Here is a 27,456-nt window from a genome sequence, read left to right on the forward strand (position 1 = left end):
TGGGAGACCTTTCCATCTTCTAAGTTCTTCAATTTTTCGTTGGTGTTCTGTAGTTTTTATTGTAGAGGTCTTTCACCTCTTTTTTTAGAATAATCCCCAAGTATTTTTTGAGGCTATTGTGAATGGGGTAGTTTTCCCAATTTCTCTCTCAGTTGATTCATCACTGATGTATAGAAATGCATTTGATTTATCAATACTGATTTTCTATCCTGCTACTTTGCTGAATTCATTTATTAGTTCTAGAAGTTTTCTGGTTGAATTTTTTGGATCTTCTAAATATAGAACCATGTCATTGGCAAATAGTGATAGTTTGAGTTCTTTTTTTCCTATTCATAGTCCTTTAATATCTTTCATCTATCTATTTGCTCTGCTAGAGTTTCAAGGACTATGTTGAATAGAAGTGGTAAAAGAGGGCATCCATATCTTGTTCCAGTTTTTAGAGGAAATGCTTTCATTTTTTTCCATTTAGAATAATGTTGGCCTTGGGCTTAGCATAGGTAGCCTTTACAATGACTTTTATAATGTACTACTGAACATACTTTATCCACCTATCTGATGGTGGCAAGGACTCCATTTTAGTTTTCTTTCATGTATTCTTATTATTAGCTAGAGGGAAATATATCCAATAAATGTATATTTAAAACTCTTCTCAAAAGGCTATATTACCCTTGCTTAATGATTTCAAGGACAATCCCTAAGAAAATATAAAACCATAATTTTCTTACAAATTCTGTTTTTAATAGGAAACTTAAAACCAAATGTCTGTGGTTTGGGAAGTAGGATGCCTTCTTCTCTCTCTTCCACAGAGTACACTCACTTTAAATCTAGTTCCCAGACCTTGAAGTTATCCCATCAGATAGGTACAAATGTGCCGTGGAACCCATAAGGCATTTGCACAGGTACCTCTGCTCGGCCTAGTTCTTCAAAGTTCCTGGCATCCAAGACAAGGAGAAAATTGTTTTCATTCTAGAAAAGGAAAGACAATACTGAACATTCCCTTCAAAAATCAGTCTATCTCCTCTGGGTGATAAAGTTCCTAAGAGAGAGACCATATCTTATTCACTTTATTTATCTAGCATCAGCATCTAGTATAATGCCTCACCTATTCACTCACTAAATGTTTGCTGAATTGCTGAACTCGACTGAAAATAAAATTGTGGCTGAGTATTTTTACATTTAAAGCAAATAAAATTCTTTACATTAGTCACCTTCATAGGATCTCTTTGAATCTAACAATCATTTTACCTGGCCCTTTCCAATCCCCTAAGAGACACAGAAATTTTTTCTTCTGAACTAGAAATGCCTCAATTTTTGTGTTACTTTAGAGCTGTTCAAAGAGCAGCATTGCAAAGCAGACTGAGATTGCCCTTATCTAATTACAAGAGTGCCACATGTATGGCATAAGGACTAAACCCTTGGCACATATTACTAATTAATCACAGTATTTTTCCACCAAACCATTTAATGGCTAAGAATCCTATACCCCAGGCAGCCACTAATAAATGATCAAAGCTGGTACTCAAAGTGAACCTATTTGCCATTATATTGCCCCTGACAAGGAAGTCATTTAGTAAATAACAGTATTGAGATACTATGCCAGGGCTTAGGATATTGGACTTTGAGGTCAGGACATTGAAACTGGCAACATAGATAATTGACAACATAACTGGCAACATAAAAATGATATAAATATTAGACAAGAAGCCAGTAGACTTACATACTGGTTTTACCACTAGGAGATCTGCTACAAGTCTCCTTCAACTACTTTAAGCTATAAATTCCACATTTTTAAAGTGGAATCCCAAAAAGTTGCTTTGATAACTAAGATACTATGATTAAAGCACTTTGTAGTGCACACCTGTAATCCCAGTGGCTTGAGAGTTCAAAGCCAGCTTCAGCAAAAGTGAGGCCCTAAGCAACTCAGTGACACCTTGTCTCTAAATAAAATACAAAACAGGGCTGGGAATGAGGCTCAGTGGTCAAATGCCCCTGAGTTCAATCCCCATACCCTCCAAAAAAAAAAAAATACTTTGTAAATAACAAATTCCTATGCAAATGTGAGTTATTATTATGATTCTACAAATAGAACTTTAAAACAATAATAAAGTATAGACCTTGATAAAAGGATTGGTCAAAGGTAAGAAGGGGAAGAAAAGGAAGATGGTGCCATATAGGAATCAAAATAAACTATGGACTGCATCATTCAATATCATCCTCAAACAACTCAATGCTACTTTTTTCTGACTGGTGTTAGGGAAATATATTACCTGCTTGGGAGTGATCACCACAGAAAGAATAACTCCATCATCTTCTTCTTTAGCTCCTGGTACTGGAACAAAAATAGGTTCTGAGGGATAAAAGCCATCTTTTCTCCAAACCTGCAAAAGTCCAAAAAAAGCATTTTATAAAAGGCCATTCATGGTGGGAAGCTTTCTATAGCTTCTGTTACTCCCAGTATGAAGTGGCTGTTGATAGAATTTTGCAACAATAAAAAAAATCAGGTTGAGTTGAATACAGGAGAGGATTGGGAAGCTTTGGCAGCCCCAGATTCCATCACCATCAAACATTATTTGTGTGATTATAATTTCCCATCAACCTGAAATATTTTTCCAACAACCTCAACCTCACATATTCTCCTACAATAACATCACACATAGAATTGGTTTTTCTGGGCTTGGTGTTCATTTAGATTTCCTAAAGGAAACATATTCACTTTTCTTTTTTTAAATATTTTTTTAGTTATCAATGGTCCTTTATTTATTTATTTATATGTTGTGTTGAGAATCGAACCCAGTGCCTCACATATGCTCTTACACTGAGCCACAACCCCAGCCCCAAACCCGCATCCCAGATGATTCCATGGTTCTCAAACTTAGGAAAAGAAAATGGTTTAGCTGTTTAAATATTAAACTATCAAGAATGACCTTAAGCAAAGCAAACTAATTCTAAGGACAAAAAAGGTCTTTGAAAATTTCAGAAAAAAATAATGGTTTTTGTTACCTTCAGTGACTTGTTTACCACATCAACCTTCATCAGAGAATCCCCCACCAAATGCCGAAAGCCACAGCCATAGAAGAAATTATACTTTTTGCCACTGAACTGGCTATAGTTGATCTGAGGAAATTCAATGCCTCCTTCTTCCTCTAGGTCCTCATGATGTAGATTTTCATGAGAGCACCAGATCTAAAAGAGGTCCCAAAAGGATCTGAAGTGGTTGCTTAATTGTCATTTATTTTCTTTAGTGTAGGTCAGTGACGTATCATTTTTATATTATTACTCTTTCCATCATGACTACATAGAACATTATCAGATTTTGTGAATAAGTTGTCAAGTGACATGGGAGACGGAAGTAGCTTTTTATTCCACTAAAGACATTGATGGCTGCACATTGATATGTCTGTGGTAAGTGCAACTCATCTAGAAGGTGAGATGGTCAATGATAATCTCAAATGATTAGACATTGTACAACAATTAGAAAGTTTATATATCTGTTTCAAAACACAAAAAGGATAGTCAACACAGTGTTCATTCCTACTCAGTTTCTATGATTCTTGTGTAAGCAAGGTTTCATGACCTTACCCTGCTCAGCTAAATGTTATAAAACCTATTGGGCACCAAACATTCTGAAGAAGAGCCAAAGACTAAAGTAACACCACTGAAGTCAAAGTTTTAATCTACTATCCATTCACAGCATACCTTCCCATCACTCTGTTTCACAGCACTGGCTGAAGAATAGGACAATGGACTGAGGTTCTCTCCTGCAGGGTCATTCTCACTGATATGTAAGGGCAACACAAACCTTCGAGGGAAAGATAGGGCTACCGAATTATAGACCTGTTGAGGAGAGAGAAATAAACAGATGAAAAATTGTCATACATAATAGGATTACAGAACACCCCAATAATTTGGATGCAGTCAACATTATTGGCATTCTTAAGTAATTATATAAACAATAATTTCCATTCATTCATTCAACAAATATTTGTTGACTATCTACCATAGGTTAATTACTATTTTAGACACTGGGGATATGCAGTGAACAAAGCAAAGTCTTTGGCTTCATGCAACTTATTCTTGTAGCTGAATAATAATAAATATTAAAATTATACAATATATGTTATTTAATTGGCTTCAGATGACCAAATGATTAAAGCCAGAGGTCTGCAGGACTAAATAGCAAGGAGAGGTGGTCTCTACTTCAGATTGGTTGTGAAGTAAAGGATCAGCCTACAGGCCTGGATTGCTCAACCCCTGCATATTGTTGAGAAATGCCTGTTTTCGTGACTAACCCTTGGCTGAGTCCTGGGAGCTGAGTTCTTGGAATGTTGTGTGTGTGTGTGTGTGTGTGTGTGAAGCCTTGGATCACACAGGTATTTTATGCTAACAATGTAACTGAAACAAACACCTGAATTCTCCTGGCAGTCTGGAACTTTAGTAACTAAGATTTGTCCTGCAGGGGCTATATTCCTACTTGACCACTCCCAGATGCAATTAACTTAAAAATTTAGTGATTAGGTTTAATGGCCAAAAATGCACAGATGAAGAAAGAATTTTTAGATACTAAGGCAGTAGAAAAAAATAACCCCCCCAAGAAAATGCTTAGAAAGAAACAAGGATAGAAAATACTAATAGGAATAAAATGACAGAAGGATAGGGTGAAAAGTACTAATGTAAGTGTACTGTGTCCCCCTAAAAAGGAGAAAATGGTAGTGTCTTCATAATATCCCTGAGGCAAACTTCCAGTTCTTTGAAGTGGGACCTCATAGATCTGTATTCCAGGAATAAGAATAAAGCTTCAGCTATAAAGTTGAATTACAGCTGCCAGACATGGGAATACTCATTGCTCACAGTACAAATATTACCATATGCAATATTTGAAGAACTAATGGGTGAAATGTTTCAAAATTATAGAAGGACATCAGACAATATATTCAAGAATCCTTAAAAATCCAAGTGAAAAAATTAAAAGGAAAGCATTTAAGATATTATAGCTTTTTAAAAAACAGAGAGAAAAATTTTAAAGCAGCCAGAGGAGAGAAAAAGATAAATTCAAAGAAACAAAGATTAGATTAACAAATGATTTCTCAACAGGAATCAGAAGACAATAAAATGATATCTTAAAAGGGTTCAAAGAAAATAATTAACAACAGGGCTGGGGTTGTGGCTCAGTGGTACAGCGCTTGCCTAGCACATGTGAGGCCCTGGGTCCAATTCTTAGCACCACATGTAAATGAATAAAATAAAGGTCTATTGACAACTAAAAAATTATTAAAAGAAAATTTTTTTTAAAAAAAAAAGAAAATAACCAACAAATTAGAGCTCTTTATCCATAAAAACATTCTTCCAAGAAGGAACAAAAATACATTTTTTCTGACAAATAAATATCCATCAATAGATGAACAGATAGCAAAATGCAGAATCAAACAGAAAAATATTCAACCTAAAAAAGGAACAAAATTCTGATACATGCTACAACATGAATAAATTTTGAAAATATTATGTATGTAAAATAAGTCATACACAAAAGGATGAAGTATGTATAATATGCAGATTCATGTACGAGCATATCTGAAATAGAACAATTACCAAAGGATGTTCTTTAGTTAGAAGAACATGTTTCCAGATAGAAATGTCTGAAAGACTAGGAAGAATTAAAAGCAATAAAAAAGGTATAAATGAGGTCAAAAGGGGTAGTATGGATAATTATGATTACATAAGGAAATGATAATAAAAATGCCTTTTAGTATTTAAAAAAGAGAGAGAATTAAAATATACGAGTAGAATATAAGCCAGGAGTAAACAAAGGGACTTAAAGTACTGCAGAGTCCTTGCATTGTCTGACAAGAAGTAAAAAGACCAATTTACAATGTATTTTAATAATTGCTTATATATTTAAGTCTCTAAAATAATTGCTCAAAGAACATAAAACTACCAAAGTAATGGGCAAGGTTTGGGGGAGTGGAGAGGCAAACTAAAAAATAAAATGTAGAGAAGGTGAAAAAAGAGGAGAAAAAGAATCATTATACAAATAAGAAACAAATCGCAAGATGACATATTTAAACCCTGATATATTAGTGCTTGATTCAACTAAATGGCTCAATTAAAAGTAAGGAATTACCACAGTGGATTTTTAAAATACATGTTGCTTACAAATACAAATTTTGAAAGATTAAAAGTAAAAGGATAGAAAAGTTATAGCCCGCAAACAGCAAGAAAAAAGTAAATTTTAAGACAAAAAACATTGTTCAGAGGTAAATACTCAACAAACTAGAAAAGTAAAACAATTCTAAATTCATATGCACATAATAACAGAGCACCAAATATGTTAAAGCAAAAATTAGAAGGACTATATGGATAAACAAAAAAATCTATATGATATTTTAAAATATATCTTTTAATAACCAATAGATCAGAAATCAATAAGGACAGAGAACATTTGAATATTATTAGCCAATGTTATCCAACTGATGAACATGAAAATTACATCCAAAATACAGAATATATCTCCTTTTAAGATGCATATTTTTAATATGGCATTTTTTTTAGTTGTAGATGGACACAATATCTGTATTTATTTATTTTTATGTGATGCTGAAAATCAAACCCAGTGCCTCACACCAGTGAGGGAGGTGCTCTATCATTGATCTACAGCTCCAGCCCCTAAGATGGCACATTTTTTTAAATGAACTTACTTTGGCTCTTAAAGCAAATCTCAATACATTGCAAAGTATTAAAATCATACAGTAAAATTAAACTAGAAATCAGTGACAAAAACAACCTAGAAAAATCCCTGTATGTTTGAGAATAAGAAATAAAGAAATACTTCATGTTTGTATAAATAAGTCAAAATATACTCTACGGTCAGGTATTTCTAAAAAGGACAAATAAAAATTTTTAGAAAGAAATAAAGGTATGTATTTCAAAGAAGAAAAGTCAGTGAAAATCATAAAATGCTTTAACTTAAAATTTAAAAAATAATAAAATATATCAAAACTTATGGCGTGCAGCTAAAGCTCTCTTAGAGAAAAATTTATAACATCAAAAGTTTAAGCTAGAAGGAGAAAAGATGAAAAACAACAAACCAAGTTAAAAGAAGGGTAGCACATCAGCATGATGAAAGCAGAAAAGAAAATAATAAGAGAAAAAAATGATAAAATTGAAAACACACGCACACACATTAAAGAATAGCAACAAAATCACAAAGATAATCTTTTGGAAAAGCCTTATTAAATCAATTAGATCCTGACAAGCTAAACAAACAAGACAGACAATGAAAACAACCATATTAGGAATAAAAAAAAAAAAAATGTGAGAAGGGGTAGGGCAGCCCATCAATTGACTACATGAATCTAAAAAATACCAGATGATCATAGTATAGGTAACTTCTACCAATAAAATTGAAGTTTTAGATGACATGGATTAATTTCTACAAAAACACAATTTACCAAATCTGACACAATAAGAAACAGAGAACTGGAATAATCCTATACCATTAAAAATAGAATTCATAATTTAAGGTTTATCTGTGGAGAAATTCACAGGCCTAAAAGGCTTTACTATTAAATTATTACAAAAAAAAATATGAAATAATGCCAATCCTATATAATCTCACCAGAAAGAAGAAAAAGAAAGAAAAATTTCCAACTTGTCTGAGATCAGCAAAACCTTGAAACCCATACCTTATAAGGGCATTATAGAAAAAAATTACAAGTCAATTTTATTCATGAACACATGTAAATTATTTGCAATATTTAAATATTAGCAATGCAAATCTACCAATGCATTAAAAAGAAAATACAAAAAAAAAACTAATACCATGCAACCAACTGGAATTTACTTTAAAATGGAAGTAAAATTCAAAATTCAATCAATGGCTGTTCTAAACATTCCTTAAGAATCAATCATTGTGGGCTGGGGTTGTAGCTCAGTGGTAGAGCACTAGCCTCGCATGTGTGAGGCCCTGGGTTTGATCCTCAGCACCACATAAAAATAAATAAATAAAATAAAGTCATTGTGTCCAACTACACCTAAAAAATAAAAATAAAAAAGAATCATTCTACTTTACCACATTAATGGGATAAAGGATAAAATTTATATTATTATCTCAGCAGTGCAGAAAAACTTTTGATGAAATCCAATATCCATCCATGATAAAATTCTTAATAATATAGGAATAAAAGGATACTTTCCTAATCCAATAAAGTGTGTCTTTATTTTTAAATTTTATTAATAATTTATGTTCATGCACAACCTGCACACAAATGTTTATAACAGCTTTATTCACTGAAAATTATAAGCAAACAAAATGTTCTGTAGAGGAATGAATACTCAACTTTAGTACAAGAGAATATTACTCAATTATAAAAAGAGATGAGCTATCAAGACATAAAAAGACATGGAGGAACCTTAAATGCATATTGCTAAAACAAGTCAGTCTGAAAAGCTTATAGATAATATGATTCCATCTATATGATATTTTGGAATAGACAAAACTATAGATATAGCAAAAAGATTAGTTAAGACAAAGAGTGAACTCCAATGTAAATTATGAACTTGCTAGTAATAATCGGTATTGGTTCATCAGTTTTGTCAAATGTACCATAACAATGCAAGATGTTAGTAGGTGGGGGGACTGGTTGGAGAGGGAATATATGGAAACTCTCTATACTTTCTTCTTAATTTTTTCTTTAAACCTAAAACTTCTCTAAAACATAAATCTATTAACTTATTTTAATATACAGCAAACAGCATGCTTAATGATAAAATGCTGAAAGCTTTTCCTCTCAGATTAGGACTCAGACAAGGACATCACTATCACCACTTACATTCAATAATGTTCTGGAGATCCAGTGACATAAGACAAGGAAAAGAAAAGATCAAATAAACAGTTTAGAATGGAAGAAAAGAAAATGTCATTTTTTTGCATATGATAAAGATAGTGATATGGAAAATCTAAAAGAATCTATGGATTTTTAGAATTTATAAGACCCTTACATTATTGAATTTATAAGACCTTTACATTATTGACTACAAGATGAATAAAAATCAGTTGCTGAGGAGGATTCAAGATGGCAGACTAGAGAGAGGCTGCATTCTGTGTCACTCTGTGACCTGGGATTCAAGTAGTGGGAATACTGTTTCTCTGCAAGTGATTAGTGGACCCCTGAGAGCTCCTCCATTGAGAAATCATGGCTGCAGTGCCAGCACAGGACTCCTGTCCACTCGCCCACGTAGGACCTCCTGGTACCCGAGAAGGACCATCAGGATCAGCGCCTGCGCAAGACTCCTGACTGCTCCCCACATGAAGGATCGCTGGCTACAGTTCCCTTGTGGAAGCCCATCTACCAATGTGGGGCTCTGCCTGTGGCCTCCATCTTGGGACACAGCAACCACAACCATAGCCCCCTACATGCAGTATCCTGCACCTGGGGACACTGCACAGGGTCCAGAGACAGCTGCCAGCCACAACACTACATGCCACAGAGCTGCATCTCTGAACACACGGCACATTGCCACCACCCAGCCCCACCCAACCTGGCACCCATGGGTGAAAGCAGCCTCCTCCATCTTGGGACGCCTTCGTCACCATCTTTAGTTGGGGCAACCCCCATCTTGGAACACTGGCTGGGGCTTAGAAGCAATATCAAGGTACTTAAAATCCCCAACTCCCTCCTCTTCCAGACAGCTAACCTGGCACAGTAATTGCGGCTATGTAGCCAGTCCATATCTCGCAAAACCTGGTCCTGACCAACTGCTCTCTGACAGGTGCGTAGCCCACAAGACTCCAGAGAGAAAGGTTCCTTATTGGTAAGTAGAAATGGAAGGGGTGAGTGAGATACAGTTTAGAAACTAAATTAGGGACTAGGAATTGTGAGGTTTACAGACAATATAAGGAGATAAGACCACAGGCCCACATCACACAAGCCAGCTCCAAAGGAGATCCTTGGGGGGCATTTTTTTTTCCTTTATACTAAAGGAAAAACCAATCAAAGGAGAAACCAAGTCAAGTTAAATACCAAAAATAAACAAAAATTACCAGGAAAATAAATCATGTCTCAATAATAACCCTGAACATTAATGGCCTAAACTCACCAATCAAAAGACATGGACTGGCAGATTGGATTTAAAAATATATATATATGCTGCCTTAAAGAAACTCAACTCATAGGAAAAAGACACGCACAGACTGAAGGTGAAAGGTTAGGAAAAAAACATACCACTCAAGTGGACTATGGAAACAAGCAGGTGTTTCCATACTCATATCAAATAAAGTAGACTTCAAGCCAAAGTTAATCAAAGGGGATAAAGAAGGACATTTTATACTGCTTAAGCGAACTATACATCAACAAGACATAACAATTATAAATATATGTATATATGTCCCAAACAATGGAGCATCTCCATTTATCACACTCTTCTCAAGTTCAAGAGTCAAATAGACAACAACACAATTATCCTGGGTGACTTTAACACACCTCTTTCACCACTGGATAGATCTTCCAAACAAAAGCTAAACAAAGAAAATATAGAACTCAATAACACAATAAATAACTTAGACTTAACTGACACATATAGAATATTTCATCTTTCAACAAGAGAATACACTTTCTTCTCAGCAGCATATGGATCCTTCTCTAAAATAGACCATATACTATGCCACAAAGCAAGTCTCAGCAAATACAAAAAAGAGAGAGAGAGAGATACTACCCTGCATTCTATCAGATCATAATGGAATGAAACTAAAAATCAATGATAAAATAAAAAATAGAAGCTACTCCAATACCTAGAGACTAAATAATATGTAATTAAATGAACAATGGATTGCAAAAAGCATCAAAGAGGAGATTTAAAAATTCTTAGAGGTAAATGAGAACACTGATACAACATATTGAAATCTCTAGGACACTATGAAGGCAGTACTAAGAGGAAGGTTCATTGCATAGAGCTCATTCCTTAAAAGAAGAAAAAGTCAACAAATAAATGACCTAACATTACATCTCAAAGCCGTAGAAAAAGAAGAACAAATCAACATCAAAAGCAGTAGAAGACAGGAAATAAATGAAATCAATGAAATGGAAACAAAAGAAACAATTGAAAAAAATGACAAATCAAAAAGTTGGTTCTTTAAAAAAATAAATAAAATTAATAAACCCTTAGCCATGCTAACAAACAGAAGGAGACAGAAAACTCAAATTACTAACATACATGATGAAAAATGAAATACCACACCAGACACTATAGAAATACAGAAGATAATTAGAAATTATTTTGAAAATTTGTACTCCAATAAAACAGAAAATATTGAAGGCATAGACAAATTTCAGAGTCAAATGATTTGCCCAAACTGAATCAGGATGATATACACAAGTTAAACATATCAATTTCAAGCAATGAAATAGAATAGGGATGCAGCCACATCAATGTTTATAGCAGCACAATTCACAATAGCTAAATGTGGAACCAACCTAGTTGCCCTTCAGTAGATGAATGGATAAAGAAACTGTGGTATATATACACAATGGAATACTACTCAGCATTAAAAAAGAATAAAATCATGGCATTTGCAGGTAAATGGATGGAGTAGGAGAATATAATGCTAAGTAAAGTAAGCCATTCCCAAAAAAAAACAACAAGATATGTAATATCCTTATAATGAAAAGTACATTACTGTGAGAAATTAAAGAGGACCCCAATAAATGGAGGAATATTCCATTCATGGATTAGAAGACTCAACACTGTAAAGATAACAGTCATCCTCAAGTTGACATATACTTGCAATGATCCCAGTCAGGTTTTTTTCCTTTGCAAAAACTGACGAATTGATTTGAAAATTTATGGGTATACAGAGAGCTAAGAAAAACGCAGGCAATTTTAAAAATGAAAACAGCTAAAAAACTTAAACTACAGATATCAGAACCTACATAAAGCTATAAATAGTTAGAAAGTATAGGTAAACTTATTAATAGGTACTGTTTTAAGATATTTTAGAATAAAACTATAAATGAAAAGTAAAACTTAAAGACAAAGCAAATTTATATTATATAATACAAGAGCAATTTTTACCTTGAATTTAGTATCAGGAAAAAGTGAATCTCTAGAGCCAGATGAACTAATACACTGGTGGTCCATTTTAATATCCTTCCAGCAAATGTTCAATATATTCAGTGCTTAAATGTAATATAAAACTACTCACAATGGCTTCACAGCACCTATCTTAGCTGTCTTTACCATGTTTTCTATTTACTAAGCATTAAGTAAGCTACTACAAATTATTTTTTAATATTAAATAAACAAATGACAAACCTGTATCTTCAATGCTTTAAAACTACTCTCCCTCCTTGTTTGCTACAAGAGGGCAAGGGAAACAGATAATTCCAAAGCCAAAGCCAGATTTTGACTGCATCACAGCTATCCTGCCAACTGACAAATCAGTGACGTTTACCTGATCGAGCCCTTCCCCAGATTTCCTGAGATTCTGTAGTTGGTAAATATCTAGGTTTCTTCCATTATCTTGACAGCACATATCAATTATAATACAGCCCTCATCCTCAAAGGCATTGATTTGATGAAAAGTAATAAAAGGTTTGCTGTAGTACATCCCTGGAAGAAGCTGCAGGGGAAAACACAAACTGAGGTTGGTTGGTTGGTTTAACATTTTCTTTTCTTTCCTTTAGGGATCAGATCCACAAAATTCAAATTAAGGACACCCCTACTCCTTATATTGTACACTCAGTAGTTATAAAAGTAGAATCCATAATGTAGAAACAAATGTGCTTTAATTTAATTGCTTGCTTAATTATTTGATATAGAACAGTCAACTGCAACAACTAATTAGAAAGTCCTCATGAAATATGGTCCAATGTTTTAAAGGATAAATAAATTCTTAACTACATAGTTAAATAGAAAATACTACTACTTCATAAACTTATTAACTAATTAACTAACTTTTTTCAAAGAATTAATTATTTTTCAAAGTAATGCACTCATTATTAAAATTTTTTAATGAAATTCAGGTAGAGCAAAATTAGAATAGTACTACTTGGAAAGGTTAAAATGTAACAGCACTGTTATTAATCAGGAGTATAAAAAGATATTCAACTAACATGGCTTGGACTTTGGTGGGGTTATCATAGTGACATGTTGATAAGTCACAGAAGGAACTAATGGAAGTATCATTGCAAAAGTTACAGAGGATCTCTCATGAGTACTACTCTCTTTCGCAACTACTATGATAGGGAAATCCATGATAAGAGAGTTTCCTAGATGCCATTTTAATTGAATCAGATAATTAAAAGAATAAAAACATTTTCTATAATTTTCCAATATGTAAATACACTGTAGTAATTAATAACTAGCCCAACCAACAAAAGAAGGTGATATTCTTGATTAAGGGTGTCTTAAATAATGCTGGTGACGATTTTAAAAAAATCAACCACAAGGAAATTCACATTTGAGTCCAACCATTTTCATGATAAATATTCTCAAAATACTCCACCTGTCCAGTGTGTTTATCCACCACATAAAATCGGGTATTATACTGAGGTTCCCAGCTTATCCCATCTGAAAAGGCCTTTCCTCGAATTTTAGAAGTGACAATTTTCCACAGGTTCATCTTTAGAGGCTGTTCAATGAAGATTATATAGTTCTTTGTCATTCCTAAAAGGTTCCATCAAACAATAAAATATTATTTAGCAAACTGGAATCGTATGAAATGTGACAGTTACAGGACCAGTGCCTGGACATATTATTGCTGACCTAAACAAACGACAGCCAGAAATACTTCTTCACTATTTCCCAGCTTTGCTAGACATATTTCCTGTTCCTACATAAAAAGGGGAACTGCCTAGAATAGCTTGGGTTGAATGTCCTCAGCTTATCTGTCATCTTTTTTATATTTAGACTATTTTGGTTTATGAACAAAGTAAAGTGTCATTTATGACCTGTACATTTATCCTTCGTCCTTTTCTATTTATACTGGGGGTATATATATACCTAGGAGCATGGCCAGAACTATTTAAAATACAGAAAATAAATATTCTGAATAGAAGTTAAAGGAATCTGTGTAGAATATGAATTTGCCCCAAAATATATAGTCTAGACCTTTTCACGTATGATGATTACTTGTGGGCTTTCAAGTTGCCAAAACTGTGAACTGTCACTTAACTTTTTGGTAATTTCTTGCACTGAAGTTAGAAAGCTAGCAGTTAGCTAAGTTCATTTTATTTAGTCAAGCACTTCTTATGCGAACAGTTAGCTAGCATAAGAAGTGCTTGACCAAATAAGATGAACTTAGCTGGTATTAAAATGCAAACCTGGTATTATCACAACACTCTTAACAAACTATTAACACAGCACTTGCCAAAACAGGGCCCAGTGCAATTTGCCTCCTCTCTGGACTCACCAAAGCTGTGGTAGTAAGAAGGTTTCATTTTCTCTTCAGAAGAAATAGAACATATCACCTGGGCTCCATGTATTGTTTCCCCAAGGTCCACCTTCTCTGGAGGAACCCGAATAATATTATAGCAGGAACCTGGAAAACAGACCTGTCTTTACTGTTTACATACGTTCTAGAATAATAAGGAAAAAAAAAAAAAACCTTACCCTTGTCAAGGACTTGGCAATTAGTAGGCAAACTATAAATAGTTATTGATAGATTAATTAACATCATATTTGATAAATCAGTCAATGAATGAATAACTATTTGGATGATATTAAAAATTATCTTGGTATTAGAATTGCCAGTGTGGGTCATGATAAACTTGGGTAACATAGAATTTTGCAATCTTCAGTCTTCTTTTGGAACAAAATAACTAGGTAGTTCTTGATCTGCTTATTCTGTAATTACATAATGAGTACTTCTAAACTCCAGACACTGTCCTAAATGTTGTAAGCATTATAGCCCAGGGATTTGTATATAATAGTGTAAAAATCTCTTCTTTTATAAAGCTTAAATTCTAATAAATCATATAAGTAAAAAGTACAATGCATCAGGTGGTAATAAGTAAAATAGAAAATAAGCCAGGGAGTGGTGATCAGTAGTGACTGTGTAAGGGTAGGGCTACTGTTTGCACTTTTAAATCTGGTAGTCTGGCAAGGCTTCACTGAGTAAGTGGCATATAAATAAAGACCTGAAGGAAATGAAGAAGACAGCCTTGAGGTTTATCTGAGAGAAACTCATTCCAGACAGAGGGAAAAGCAAATACAAAGATTCTCAGCCAGGAGCAAATTTGGAGTGTTCAAATAATAGCAGAGACCAGAGTGGTTCTATCATAAGGAGGAGAGTCTAAGAGATGAGGCCAGAGAGGTGGGAGTGGCTTAAAAAGGACTACTCTGGATGCTTATACACTAAAGTGGGCTAAGAGCAGCAGTAAGGAAACTAATAGGCTTCTGCAATCATTTTAAATTAAGGGGAAGATGGTGACTTGAAATAGACTGGCAGCCATGGAGTGGTATGACATGGTTAAACTTTGGAGACATATTGAAGGCATTGCTGAAATTACTTTTTAATCAATTAAATATGGATGTCAGAGAGATATGTGAAGGATGACTCCTAGGTTATTGTCATGAGCAACTATAAAAATGGAGTTCCCATAAACTGAGATGAGAAAGACTTATTTTAAGAAGAGAAGATTCATGGGGAAAGATCAGGAGTTTGGTTTTGGACAAATTAATTTTGCGATGTCTATTAGACATCTGGTTAAAAAAAAAAATAGATCACTGGGACTGAGGTTATGGCTCAGTGGTAGACTGTTTGCCTTGCACAAGTGAGTCCCTGGGTTTCATCCTTAGCCCCACATATTTAAAAAACAAATAAAATAAAGGTATTGTGTCCATCTACAACTAAAAAAAAAATTTTTTTTAAATCACTGACTAAGCAACCAGATATAAATTACTGAGTAGACCCAGTTGGTGATATAGACATGTTTAAGACCCTATTACACATTTATAAAACATCATGCTTCAGTGATTAAAGAAATGACAGACAAACTCTATGGTTCAAGAGCACTATCTTTAACCGATTAGTATGAAAGACATATTTTAAATAAGTTATTAAAAAACAGATCAATTATGTTTAAAGGATTTTGTTAATTTTAAAAATGCTTTAAAAATATCTGGGAAAGCTAATACAATTGAAAGTTTTCTGTTTCCAAAAGATGGAAATTAATGGCAAGCACTTTATTACAATGAGAATCACTAAATTTCCCCCAAATGTATCCTAGGTAGTTGAACTCCCTGGAGCTACATATACATTGAGTTTCAGTTCAAAAACTTCTCATTAAACTAAATAATCCAGTGAGAAAAAAGAAACAGGTTCAGTGTTAGTTGGGATTAGAAGACAAAGGAAACATTTCCTGTCTCTGTAATTGGATTAAGTGGCAATTACTCAATTCACTGAATTTAAACACATTAGTCAATGAACTGTGGTAACTGCAAGTTTTGAAGGCATTAGTCAAGGCAAACACACCCAGGAAACACCCAGCAGAGGGAATACTCAAGAAGATAAGACCTGTCCAGTACTGTTAGACCAACTGGCAGGCCCACCAGGAGTTTGTGTAAAAACAGCAACTCAATGCAAAGTAATCACAAGGCACAGCCCCTTGTGATTAGAGCTGGATTTCTCAGGGAGATGCAGGAACACAGAGATCACCCAAGGATCATATTTAAAAATGCAAATTTTTGGCCCTCTTTCAGTTCTACTGAATCAGAATCTGAAGATAAACAAAACTCAGTGATCTACAATGCTGGCAAGCATTCCAGATGATTCTTAGACACATTGAAGGCTGAGGATCACAGATCTGATGACTATTTGTTCTAACATATGTAATCCTGAATGAATCAACAGTATTTTTCATATGAATGAGTTACAAAGTGATTTACTTGATCAACAGAGTTGATTAAGAAGTATACTTTTCATCAAAAAAGACAGGTAGACAAAATAACCACTGAGTCAGTATATCCATTTGCTGAAATATTTTACCTAGAAGGATGTTTGCTGTTCCCTATAACATTTCTGAAGAATTCACCTCTTCCTGGAATTACAGAAGAGGAGAGAAAGCTGGATGCTAGGGTTTCCAGGGCATCCTATCTGTACTTCAGCCAGTAAAACACAAAACTGCCATATTCATCTTCATATAGATTCAGATGTGTACATATGAAATACACAGGAACAACCCACAAAGCCAATTACTCACCAAAAGTATACCATTAACTTATACAAAGGTTTCATAGGTTGTAGATGGTAAGTTAATTGATACCTAAATAGAAAGATAATCAGAAATATCTAGTACTTATACTAACACACTCCTTTTCAAACAGAGACATGTGTACTCAGGTATAGAGACATGAGTTTGCATGTTCTAAGAGAATGGATAGATAGGTGAAAAGTTTCATAACAAGTGAAGGAAGAAACAGTAACTAGGTAAAGACTGGGTAATAGTGACTAGGTAAAAAAATAGCAATGCCATCTTCTGATGGATTAGTAATCCATTGTGATGGATTACTAATGAGATAGTCTAATAGCAAACCTTTGAGTGTGAGTTGGGCTTGGAATCAGGTCTGGTAAGACATGGAAGCTTACCTAAGCAAGTGACTTAAATTTCCTCAAGATTCATTGCCCTCATGGAAAAAATGATAACACTTCCTCAGGAAGCCATTATAAGGATTAAATGAGAAAATATAGAGGAGAATGCTTAACACTGTCACATGGCAGTTACTTGATATACATTAATGATCATTATTCACTGTTAGAAATTTCTGGAACAGATTGATATGCAATAGTGAACGCATCTGAATGACCAGGAAAGAGACGTGGTATAAATAATTGTGAATGCAACTCCACTATGATTAACTTTCTTTGTAGTACATTATTCTCATGACAAAAATAAATTCCTTTCTATGTAATAGTCAATGTACCTTCCCTATATGTGCTTGCTGCAGCATTCTAAATTTCTTATATTTACGGTATGGTACTTCTTAAAAATTTAAGTTCAAGATATATTTACTGAAAATCCCTACAACACTTGTAAAACAAAGTCATGACGGAACATAAAAATGTAAGTTATGAAGAAAAGGACAAATAGAAAATCAGCTGCTAAGCAAAGGTGCAAAAGGACCAGAGAACAGATACTTAATCATATATTTAAGCTCAGTAATGCCACTTTGGAAATTTCCTTCTGAATCTTTCAAGTGAAATTTCATGTGTTTACATCTTAACCATAATAAAACAATAGAAGAGGAAGACAGTTAACTCCCAATTATTTCTAAAAATACCTCCATCCCAACTTTACCTTGTGGTCCATAGGAGTTCCCCATATTGTATGCTGTTCCATCTGGATCATAATGAGGATGTGCAGTTGCTCCATTTACAGCAATAAATTTGCTCCAATCCACCTGCAAATTTAAGATCATTAGAGATTTTTAAATATTACATGCACAGATCTCTACTGATATGCATAAGTAGTAAAGACATGTAAATTATTTTTAAATAATATATGAAAACTACAGTATAAGCCCTAATTTCTTACCTCTGAGAAATCAAAATTAGTTTTCCCGCTAAAGAAAAAGAAATTGAATCTAAAAGCAAAACCCACCACCAACAACAATAACCTAAATAGATTTATCCAAGATTAAGGGAAAGATCAAAAGAAGCAAAAGAATTAAAATTAAAATTTTAGTCAATGTGTTAAAACAATATGGATCTAAGGCTGTGGTTGTAGCTCTGTGGCAGAGTGCTCACCTAGAGTGTGAAGCACTGAGTTCAATCCTCAGCACCACATAAAAATAAATAATAAATAAAGGTATTGTATCCATCTATATTTTTAAAAATATTTGAAAAAAATATGAATCTAGACAATCTCCAGTTCAATACTATTCTGCTAGAAAGAACATAAGCCTATCAAAGTAAATCAGTAATATTCTATTTCTCCTCTACCCTAACCTTCAGATATTAGGATTAAATTTTCTACCTTTAAGTAAAACCAACCCCATACTCCATTCTAATCAGGACAAAGGATGAATGTGTTCTGAATCAATGGATAACTGTTTTTGTGATTAAGCCTCCAATTTCTTCTACAGGTACCTACTATTCTAAAAAAGCATTTTGAATGGAAAGAAATGTTCGGATCTATTTTATTCATTTTTTAACCTATACATTACCTTTTCTATTTTTTCCAGAGTTTCAATGTCCACTTTATTCATAAAATTGGTCTCAGTGCTCATGTAGTAATCACCCTTGTACTGCACATAGTTGACATTGGTGTTGTCTGTCATGGCTGAAACCAACCATCAGAATTATTTTAGCATAAGAATTTACTGTAGTAGACACTAAGTATATATTTACAGAGAGAAAATAGCTTCAAAATCCTCTCACACCAAACAAAACATGTTTTTCAAAATTTATATTTGCATGGATTACAATATAATGATTTTAAATAATGGTCACTAAAACCTACAAAATTCTGGGCATGTGAAAGGCTGCTTACCAGGCCGTTCAAACTTTGACAAGAAACGTTCAAAAATATTTTTGCATGGATCAGGAAAAGCCAGTGTGCCAAATTCTGAGATCACAATTCGATTTCCAACACTGTTGGTCTTATATGTATCACTCTGTAGAAACTTGCTCCTGTATGTCACTGTGCCTTTCTCCATCCTGAACTGATGAAGCAAAGCCATTCCATCAAACCAGTGACTGTACCTGCAAATTCGAGAAAAGAACAGGAAAACATGTATCAGTAAGAAAAGCATGCAGTCAAAATTAAAGGTGGAATAACACATCCACATTTCAAACGAAGAGATAAGAAGATTACATGGACTCCCAGTACCACCTGATTATTCAGAAAGTTTAAAATTCAGGGAAGATGGCATTTTGAATATCCTTTTTGTATGCTTTTCTTCTATTAATCTTCCCTACATCAGTTTAATACTGGGGATTGAACCTCGGGAACAACAGCAACTTATGTTCTCCTAAACCTTACCCTTGTTAAAAATCTCACATTCCATAAGGCTAAAGAAAAACCCTACAGTGTGAATCTTAAGATAATTCTGAAATTTACCCTGCAGCCAAGAGACTAGCTTAAGAGGTTATAGAAAACTTGGCACCTTACAAATTAGAACAAGTTCCCAAACTTTTAGAAATAGTTATCTTCATAGCTTATATATATTAAATTTTCCATTTACTTTAAATTTTTTCAAATTTTTCACAATTGTATAAAGTAAAATAAACAGGATGACTGTCCTTCCTGCATAATCATTTTTTTTTTTAGAGACAGAGAGAGAATTTTTTTAATATTTATTTTTTAGTATTCGGCAGACACAACATCTTTGTTTGTATGTGGTGCTGAGGATTGAACTTGGGCCGCACGCATGCCAGGCAATCGTGCTACCACTTGAGCCACGTCTCCAGCCCCCTGCAAAATCATTTTTGTCCTTATAATTATACTAGAAATGTTCTATTAAAATGATAGAATATTTAAAAACTGTGAGAAAAAAATTTGTGGTTTTGCTTTTAAAGGGGCTTATTATGTGGTCCTTTCATATGCTTGACAGAGTGAGTGCTTAATGATAGGTAAACAAAACTAACATCATTGTCTTAAAAGGCAATGGATGGGCTGAGGTTGTGGCTCAGTGGTAGAGCATTTGCCTATCTTGTGTGAGGCACTGGGTTCAATCCTCAGCACTGCACATAAATAAATAAAGTTCATTGAGAATTAAGAAAATGCTTTAAAAAAAAAAAAAAAAGACAATGGTTCCTCAAAGTAGAGATTAGGAAAGATATTTGTTCACCCATGTTCATAGTGGCTTTACTCACAACAGCCAAAAGGTGTAAGCAGCTTAAGTTTCTACTGATGGTTGAATGGATAAACAAAATGTTTACATCGTGGGGCTTCAAGCATGCCACCCTAAAATATGTCACTTTGACATACTGATTATTTTGTGTTAAAAGCACTTGAAAAACACCAACTGCAAGAAGAGCACTCTGACCTTCCCTTTTCTTTCTGAAAGCAGAAAATAACTCCCACGAGAAAGGTACTTTTCTATGTGCCAGAAGGAGACATTTCTATTGCTGGAGATGGGGCATGGAGGCCAAGAGAAATCTGTAACAAACTTTGGTAAACTTGTTTCATATTACTTTCCTACAATTAACTGCTCTAGACTTAACCCTTGTCTTGTTGTATTTCCACAATTTACCACTCTTTGTCCAACCCAGCATATAATCTTTCAGTTCTAATACTTTAGGTCATCATTTTTCTTGTGAGGGTTCCCCAGTTGATGTAACAATTCTTAAATAATGTTTGTATGCTTTCTTCTATTAATCTTCCCTACATCAGTTTAATACTGGGGATTGAACCAAGGGACACCCTACCTACACCCTCAGCCCTTTTATTTTTTATTTTGAGACAAACTTGTGATCTTCCTGACTCAGTCTCCTCTGAGTTGTTGGAATTATAGGCCTGCACCATCTCCCCTAGCAGATAAGGTTTTTGTTGTTTTGTTTCATTTTGTTTTAAGTTGTAGATGAACACAATACCTTTATTTTATTTATTTATTTTTATGTGGTGCCAAGAATCAAACCCAGTCATTCACACATGCTACGTAAGCACTCTACCACAGAGCTATAACCACAGCCTCCAGATGAGATATTTAAAGTAGTCAAAATCATAGCAACAGGAAGAAGAATGCTGTGTGTTGGGCTGGTGGGGAAGGATAATTGGTGTGTTGTTGTGTTAACTGGTAAAGAGTATCAGTTTTGCAAGACAAGAACATTCTGAAAGTCTGTTTCACAACAATGCAAATACACTTAACACTACTGAACTGCACACATTAAATGATTAAGGCATATGGAAATTTTTATGTTTCATGTATCTTACCACAGTTTTTTAAATTCAGGAAAAAAAAGAAAAAGGCACTCTTAAACCAATCATTTCAGATGGCACCTTTATTATACACTAACTTCAGTAAGTTCTTGGGTCTATTCCTGGACTTTTTATTCCATGTCATTTATCTATTCACCTATTCATGAACCAGCATCACAGTGTTTTAATCGTAGAGGATTTATAGTATATTTTGATGTCTGCTCACTACTCCTGAAAATTTTTCATTTTCAATGTTTTCTTGACTATTCTTGAATATTTACTTCTTCTAATGAACTTTACTATTAATTTGTCTAATTGCCTTAAATAGCTTGTTGGAGTTTTTATTAAGATTACATTAGGCCTTGGGTTCAACTCCTAACACCACAGGGAAAAAAAAAAAAGAAGAAGAAGAATGGACTTTGGGCTGGGGTTGTAGGTCAGTGGTAGAGCATTTGCCCAGCACGTGTAAGGCACTGGGTTTCAATCCTCATAAAAATAAATACATAAAATAAAAATAAATACATAAAATAAAGATATTGTGTCCATCTACAACTGAAAAGCAATTTAACAAAAAAGATTGCATTAAATTTATAAATTAACTTACCCAAAACTGAAATCTTTATAATGTTGAATTATTCTACTCAAGAACAGGGGATGGGCTTTCCATTTGTTCAAGTGCATCTTTCAAGAGTTTTAAAGTTAGCACATTTCTTGGTAAGTTAGTTTCAAAGTATTTAATCTTCTTTGTCACAATTGTAAATGAAGTTTTTTCTATCATTATGTTACTGCTTGTGTCTATGACGGCTACTGATTTTAGTATGTTGATTTTATACCCTGTTACCTTATGTTTATTGTTAAGATTGAATTTTATTATTGATTCTCTATAGTTTTGTAGGTTTGCTACCATACCATCTGCAAAGAAGAGTAAGTTTTACTTCTTTACTAAGCCTTCTGCCCTTAATTAATGTCACTGGTCTAATTGTATTGCTTATAACTGGTATAATGTTGAACAGCAGTGGAGATACTGACATCCTCTCCTTGTTCCTGGAGTTAGAAAAAATGCTTGTAGTAATTCTCAACTTAGTATTACTCAACTTACTTACTGTAGTATTACTCAACTTACTTACTTAGTTTTAGCACAAAATATTGAGACAGAGATAGAACCATAAAGATAGATATGTATGATATGATAAATATGATATGTATACTAAGCATATATGCAAACATAGTTAAGAAACTGCAGCGTGTGGTGGTGCATGCCTATAATCCCAGCTACTCTGGAGGCTGAGGCAGGAGGATCTCAAGTGCAAAGCCAGCCTCAGCAAAAGCAAGGCACTAAGCAACTCAGTGAGACCCTGTCTCTAAATAAAATTCAAAACAGGACTCAGAATGTGGCTCAGTGGCCGAGTGCCCCTGAGTTTAATCCTTGGTACCCCTCCCCAAAAAAGAAACTATTCATTAAGTCCTATTTTCTTGAACAGGTTTTTTGAGCAATTGATGTTGACTTTTGACAAGTATCTTTCAACCTTTATGGAGATAATTCTATGTTTATTTTTCCAGAGATCTATTAATGTGGTTAATAATAATATATGTATATAATGAATCTATCTTGCATTCTTGGAATTACTCCCACCTGATTATAGTGAATTTTATTTTTAATATGATGTTAGATTTTTCTTGTTAATAAAATATCTTAGTCCTATGTTAATATTATATATTTTGTATTTTATCATGGGTTTTTACAAATAAAATTAGTCTATAATTTCATTTTTGCACTATCTTTATCCTGTTTAAATACCAATATCATAAAAATTTGGGAATTTTCCCTTTATTTTCAATGCTCTATAAAAATTTTAAAACATTAGAACTACTTCATATCTGAAGGTTTGAGAGACTTCTGTAAAATAATCTGGACCTTGTGGCCTTCTCCTCTTCCTCCTCCTTCTTCGAATATGTCTTTATTGACATTCTCTATTTCTTCTACATAAACTGGTCTTTTTAAACTTTATATCTATACCAATTTTAGCAATCTGTTTTTCCCTAGAAAATTATCCATTTCATCAAGGTTTTGAAATGTATGTGCTTAGAGATTTACAAAGTCTGACCTTGAACTTGGTATCCTCCTGCCTCAGCCTCCTGAGTTGCTGGGATTATAGGCATGAGCTACCAGGCCCTGCTGATAGTGTAAAGTTTTTTGTTTGTTTGTTTTTTAATCAAAACAACAACAATAAATCTACATATGACTGCAATTATTTAAAACAATTCTATGGAAACAGGGTAGAGAACTGGCAAGAAATACACCAAAGTGCAATAGGGGATGTGTCAAGTGGTACATGCTTTTCCCCCTCTCTACATTAAAAATATTTTATATAAATAACAATTTTTATAATGAGTAATTTTTTTTCCAATACTTAAAAATGATAAAAAAAAAAAAAAAGCAGAATCCTTCCAGAACATAGGCATTTTGATTCACATCCCTACTAGACACACAGACATGATATCCTCAAGAGTTCATATCTATTCATCGAGTGCTATCTGGGTGCAATACACTATTCTCGATATTAAAGATATCAAGTGATTAAAAAGCCTCTGCTTTCATGGAACTTATATTCTAATAGGGACAACACAGCTAACACACAAATCAACAAACAAAACCACAGACAATGACAGTGCTATATAGAGAATTAAATTGGTAATATAATAATTTCTAGTGTTTTTAGATTGGAAGATAGAGAAGACTCAAAGAACAGGAGATCTAGTGTGCATCTGGACGATAAGAATGAGACCTGGGAAGATTGGGGAAGACAGGTAAGAGAGTTAATGCTAAGATACTGAGCAAAAATAGATGTGGCCGATAGCTAAATTGTGGAGCCAACTCAGATGCCCTTCAGTAGATGAATGGATAGGGAAACTTTGGTATACATACACAATGGAACATTACTCAGCATTAAAAGAGAATAAAATCATGGCATTTGAAGGTAAAAGGATGGAGTTGGAGAAAATCATGTTAAGTGAAGTAAGCCAATCCCAAAAAACCAAATGTTTTTGGAATGTTTTCTTTGATATGAGGATGCTGACTCATAATGGAGATGAGGGGTAGGGGTGGAGCATTGGAGGAATGGAGGAACTTTAGATAGGGCAAAGGGGAGGGAGGGAGGGGAAGGAAGGGAGCAAGGAAGTCGGAATGATGGTGGAATGAGTTAGACATCATTACCCTAAGTACATGTATAAAGACACGAATGGTGTGAAAATACTTTGTGTACAATCAGTGACTTGAAAAATTGTGCTCTATATGTAATATAAAATGAATTGCATTCTTCCATCATGTATAACAAATTAGAATAAATAAATAATTTAATTTAAAAAAAAAAGATGTGGCCAGTATAAGGAACTGAAAGAGGGCATTGCATCTGGGGAGTATGGGGTGCAAGCAAGAATGGTAGGAGGTAAAGACATTACTGTCCTTCAACTTGTGATGCAACAGCTTGGTAGTCACACAGTCCTGCCACTTCTCTTTTGGCATAAACTTTGAGGGCTTCAATTTTACAATATTCAGCAGAGTAGGAAAAGAAAGACATTTAAAAAACAATTAAGTCTTGTTTTTTTTCTCCACTAGGCTATACTTTCTGTCCTGTAATCACAGGAACTGAATGACAATGTTTGCATCAGAGAAAAAGAAGATATTAATTCCTATTCCACAGAATCAGCCCGTTCCCAAAAATCTACATTGTTCTCCAAAATGTAGGCTTACTTATCCTTCCCAAATTCGAATTTTCCAGGTCCAACCCGAAGTAGATAGCCATGGAGCCACTCAGGAATGTGTCCCTTGACTTGAGCAGAGATGATCTGCACAGTCTCCTCCACCGTGGTCAGCAGTGGTGCAATACATGGCAAATTCTGTCGCTGCCCCAAGAGGGTTTTTTTCTGATGAGTATTTTCCATGTACGTCTTCAAAACTGTGAAGAGAAAGCCAAAGCACAACACACAAAAAAATTGCCATATTTTCTATAAACATGCCTATTGACCCATAAGCAATAATCTATAGACTGACAGCTTAAGGGAAATGTGAACCTAACATCAAATGGTCTCCAAATCCTTCCCTCTGCTTCCTCATTCTCAGACTACCAATACTGGTTCTCCACTTGAGCCACAAAAATCTTTCTTTTGTTTCTTGCAGTACTAATCTGCCTAAGAATTAACTCAAGACTTTATTTACTCATTTCTCATAGTTGAGCAAAGCTTATCTTTTTACAAGGATCACTCTACATGCTAACCCTAGATGTGCTAATAACAACTTCACTGTTAAAATTTAAAATGATTGGGCTGAGATTGTAGCTCAGTGGTGGAGCACTTGCCTAGCACGTGTGAAGCACTGGGTTTGATCATCAGCACCACATAAAAATAAATAAATGTATTGTGTCCATCTATAACAACAACATCAAAATTTAAATGACCACCATTCAATATTATAATTACCTTGACCCCAGTATTTTAGATATACTAGAATGTGATCTCAAAAATTTATAGTGATTTCTGTGAATTTGATATGATGTCAAATTTAATTTTTTCTATTTTTTAATATTTCTTTTAGTTGTAGATGGACACAATAACTTTATTTTATTTATTTATTTTTATATGGTGCTGAGGATCAAACCCAGTGCCTCACACATGCGAGGCAAGCACTCTACCACTGAGCTACAGCCCTAGCCCCATTTTAATAGCATGCAGATGAAAGGACATGGCATTTTCTATGAAAGTGGTATCATAAATTAATTTATGCAGTGATACTCATTATGAGATTACCAGAAGTTCAAAAACTACAAGAAGTAAAACTCATATATTCAGAAGCTGAAATTATCCCTAATATTTCATACTTACTGAGTGTTCACAAGACAGTATTGCTTAATGCAGAAGGGTAATCATTGCAAATAATCAATCAAATATATAAAATACAATCCTTTATTTTTTCATAAAAGTTTAATAGTGATACAGAAGTCGAAAGTAGAAAAATAAACAAACACATATGGATACCATTCCCCTGACTAAATGAGATTTGCATTCTTTAGGCAGATATTCAGTTCAGAGGCACACGAGAACTTTTACTTTCCTGCATGTAACAATTCAGTCAAGCCCAACTATTTCCTGATTTCCCAAATAAAATTCACTTTCATTCTGTATGTCCTTCCCAAAACTTCTCCTTTAAAAAACTCTACATATTGCACAAGTTCTATCTCAAATGTTACTTCCTTTAAAAGGAAGCACAGTGTAATATTTAAGACTGTAGGCTCAAATTCTGCCTGGCTCCAAACTTCTTGGTTTCAAATCTTGGTCACTTCCCAAACAGACTCTCAACATCTCTGTACTATTTCCTCCTTTATATTTAGGGAAATAATAATTCTCATCATACCTAAAACTATAAGTAAATGAGTTAGAATATAATAAATACTCAAAAGTATTAGGTATTATCATTTATATAACTTAATGAATAATCCAATAAGATTTACTATATATCTTCTTTCTTGGAATTACTTTATTCATTTAACATAGTGCCAGGCACTGCTGAAGGATAAAAAGCATTAGAAACTTCACTCTACTCTGCTTAGTA

At 34.0% G+C, this 27,456-nt stretch overlaps 1 protein-coding gene across 4 annotated transcripts in view; it reads right to left on the reverse strand.

Annotated features, from left to right (window-relative positions):
* Window positions 1–716: 716 nt before the first annotated feature.
* Window positions 717–27,456, reverse strand: part of Bco2 (beta-carotene oxygenase 2) — a 29,530-nt gene continuing 2,790 nt past the window's right edge. For 3 of the 4 annotated variants that reach the window (XM_076843773.2, XM_076843772.2, XM_076843775.2), the window contains 11 exons: window positions 25,603–25,807; window positions 19,482–19,693; window positions 19,156–19,271; window positions 18,288–18,390; window positions 14,402–14,530; window positions 13,496–13,656; window positions 12,443–12,610; window positions 3,697–3,834; window positions 3,001–3,183; window positions 2,268–2,378; window positions 717–966 (listed from right to left, as the gene is read on the reverse strand). In XM_076843773.2, coding sequence (XP_076699888.2) covers window positions 853–966; window positions 2,268–2,378; window positions 3,001–3,183; window positions 3,697–3,834; window positions 12,443–12,610; window positions 13,496–13,656; window positions 14,402–14,530; window positions 18,288–18,390; window positions 19,156–19,271; window positions 19,482–19,693; window positions 25,603–25,793 — 1,626 coding nt within the window. In that variant the 5' untranslated portion in view covers window positions 25,794–25,807 and the 3' untranslated portion in view covers window positions 717–852. The remainder of the gene's footprint in view (window positions 967–2,267; window positions 2,379–3,000; window positions 3,184–3,696; window positions 3,835–12,442; window positions 12,611–13,495; window positions 13,657–14,401; window positions 14,531–18,287; window positions 18,391–19,155; window positions 19,272–19,481; window positions 19,694–25,602; window positions 25,808–27,456) is intronic. The other variant, XM_076843774.2, reaches the window with a different exon arrangement.

Source organism: Callospermophilus lateralis, chromosome 2 (genome assembly GCF_048772815.1).
Source record: "Callospermophilus lateralis isolate mCalLat2 chromosome 2, mCalLat2.hap1, whole genome shotgun sequence".
Lineage (NCBI taxonomy): Eukaryota > Metazoa > Chordata > Mammalia > Rodentia > Sciuridae > Callospermophilus > Callospermophilus lateralis.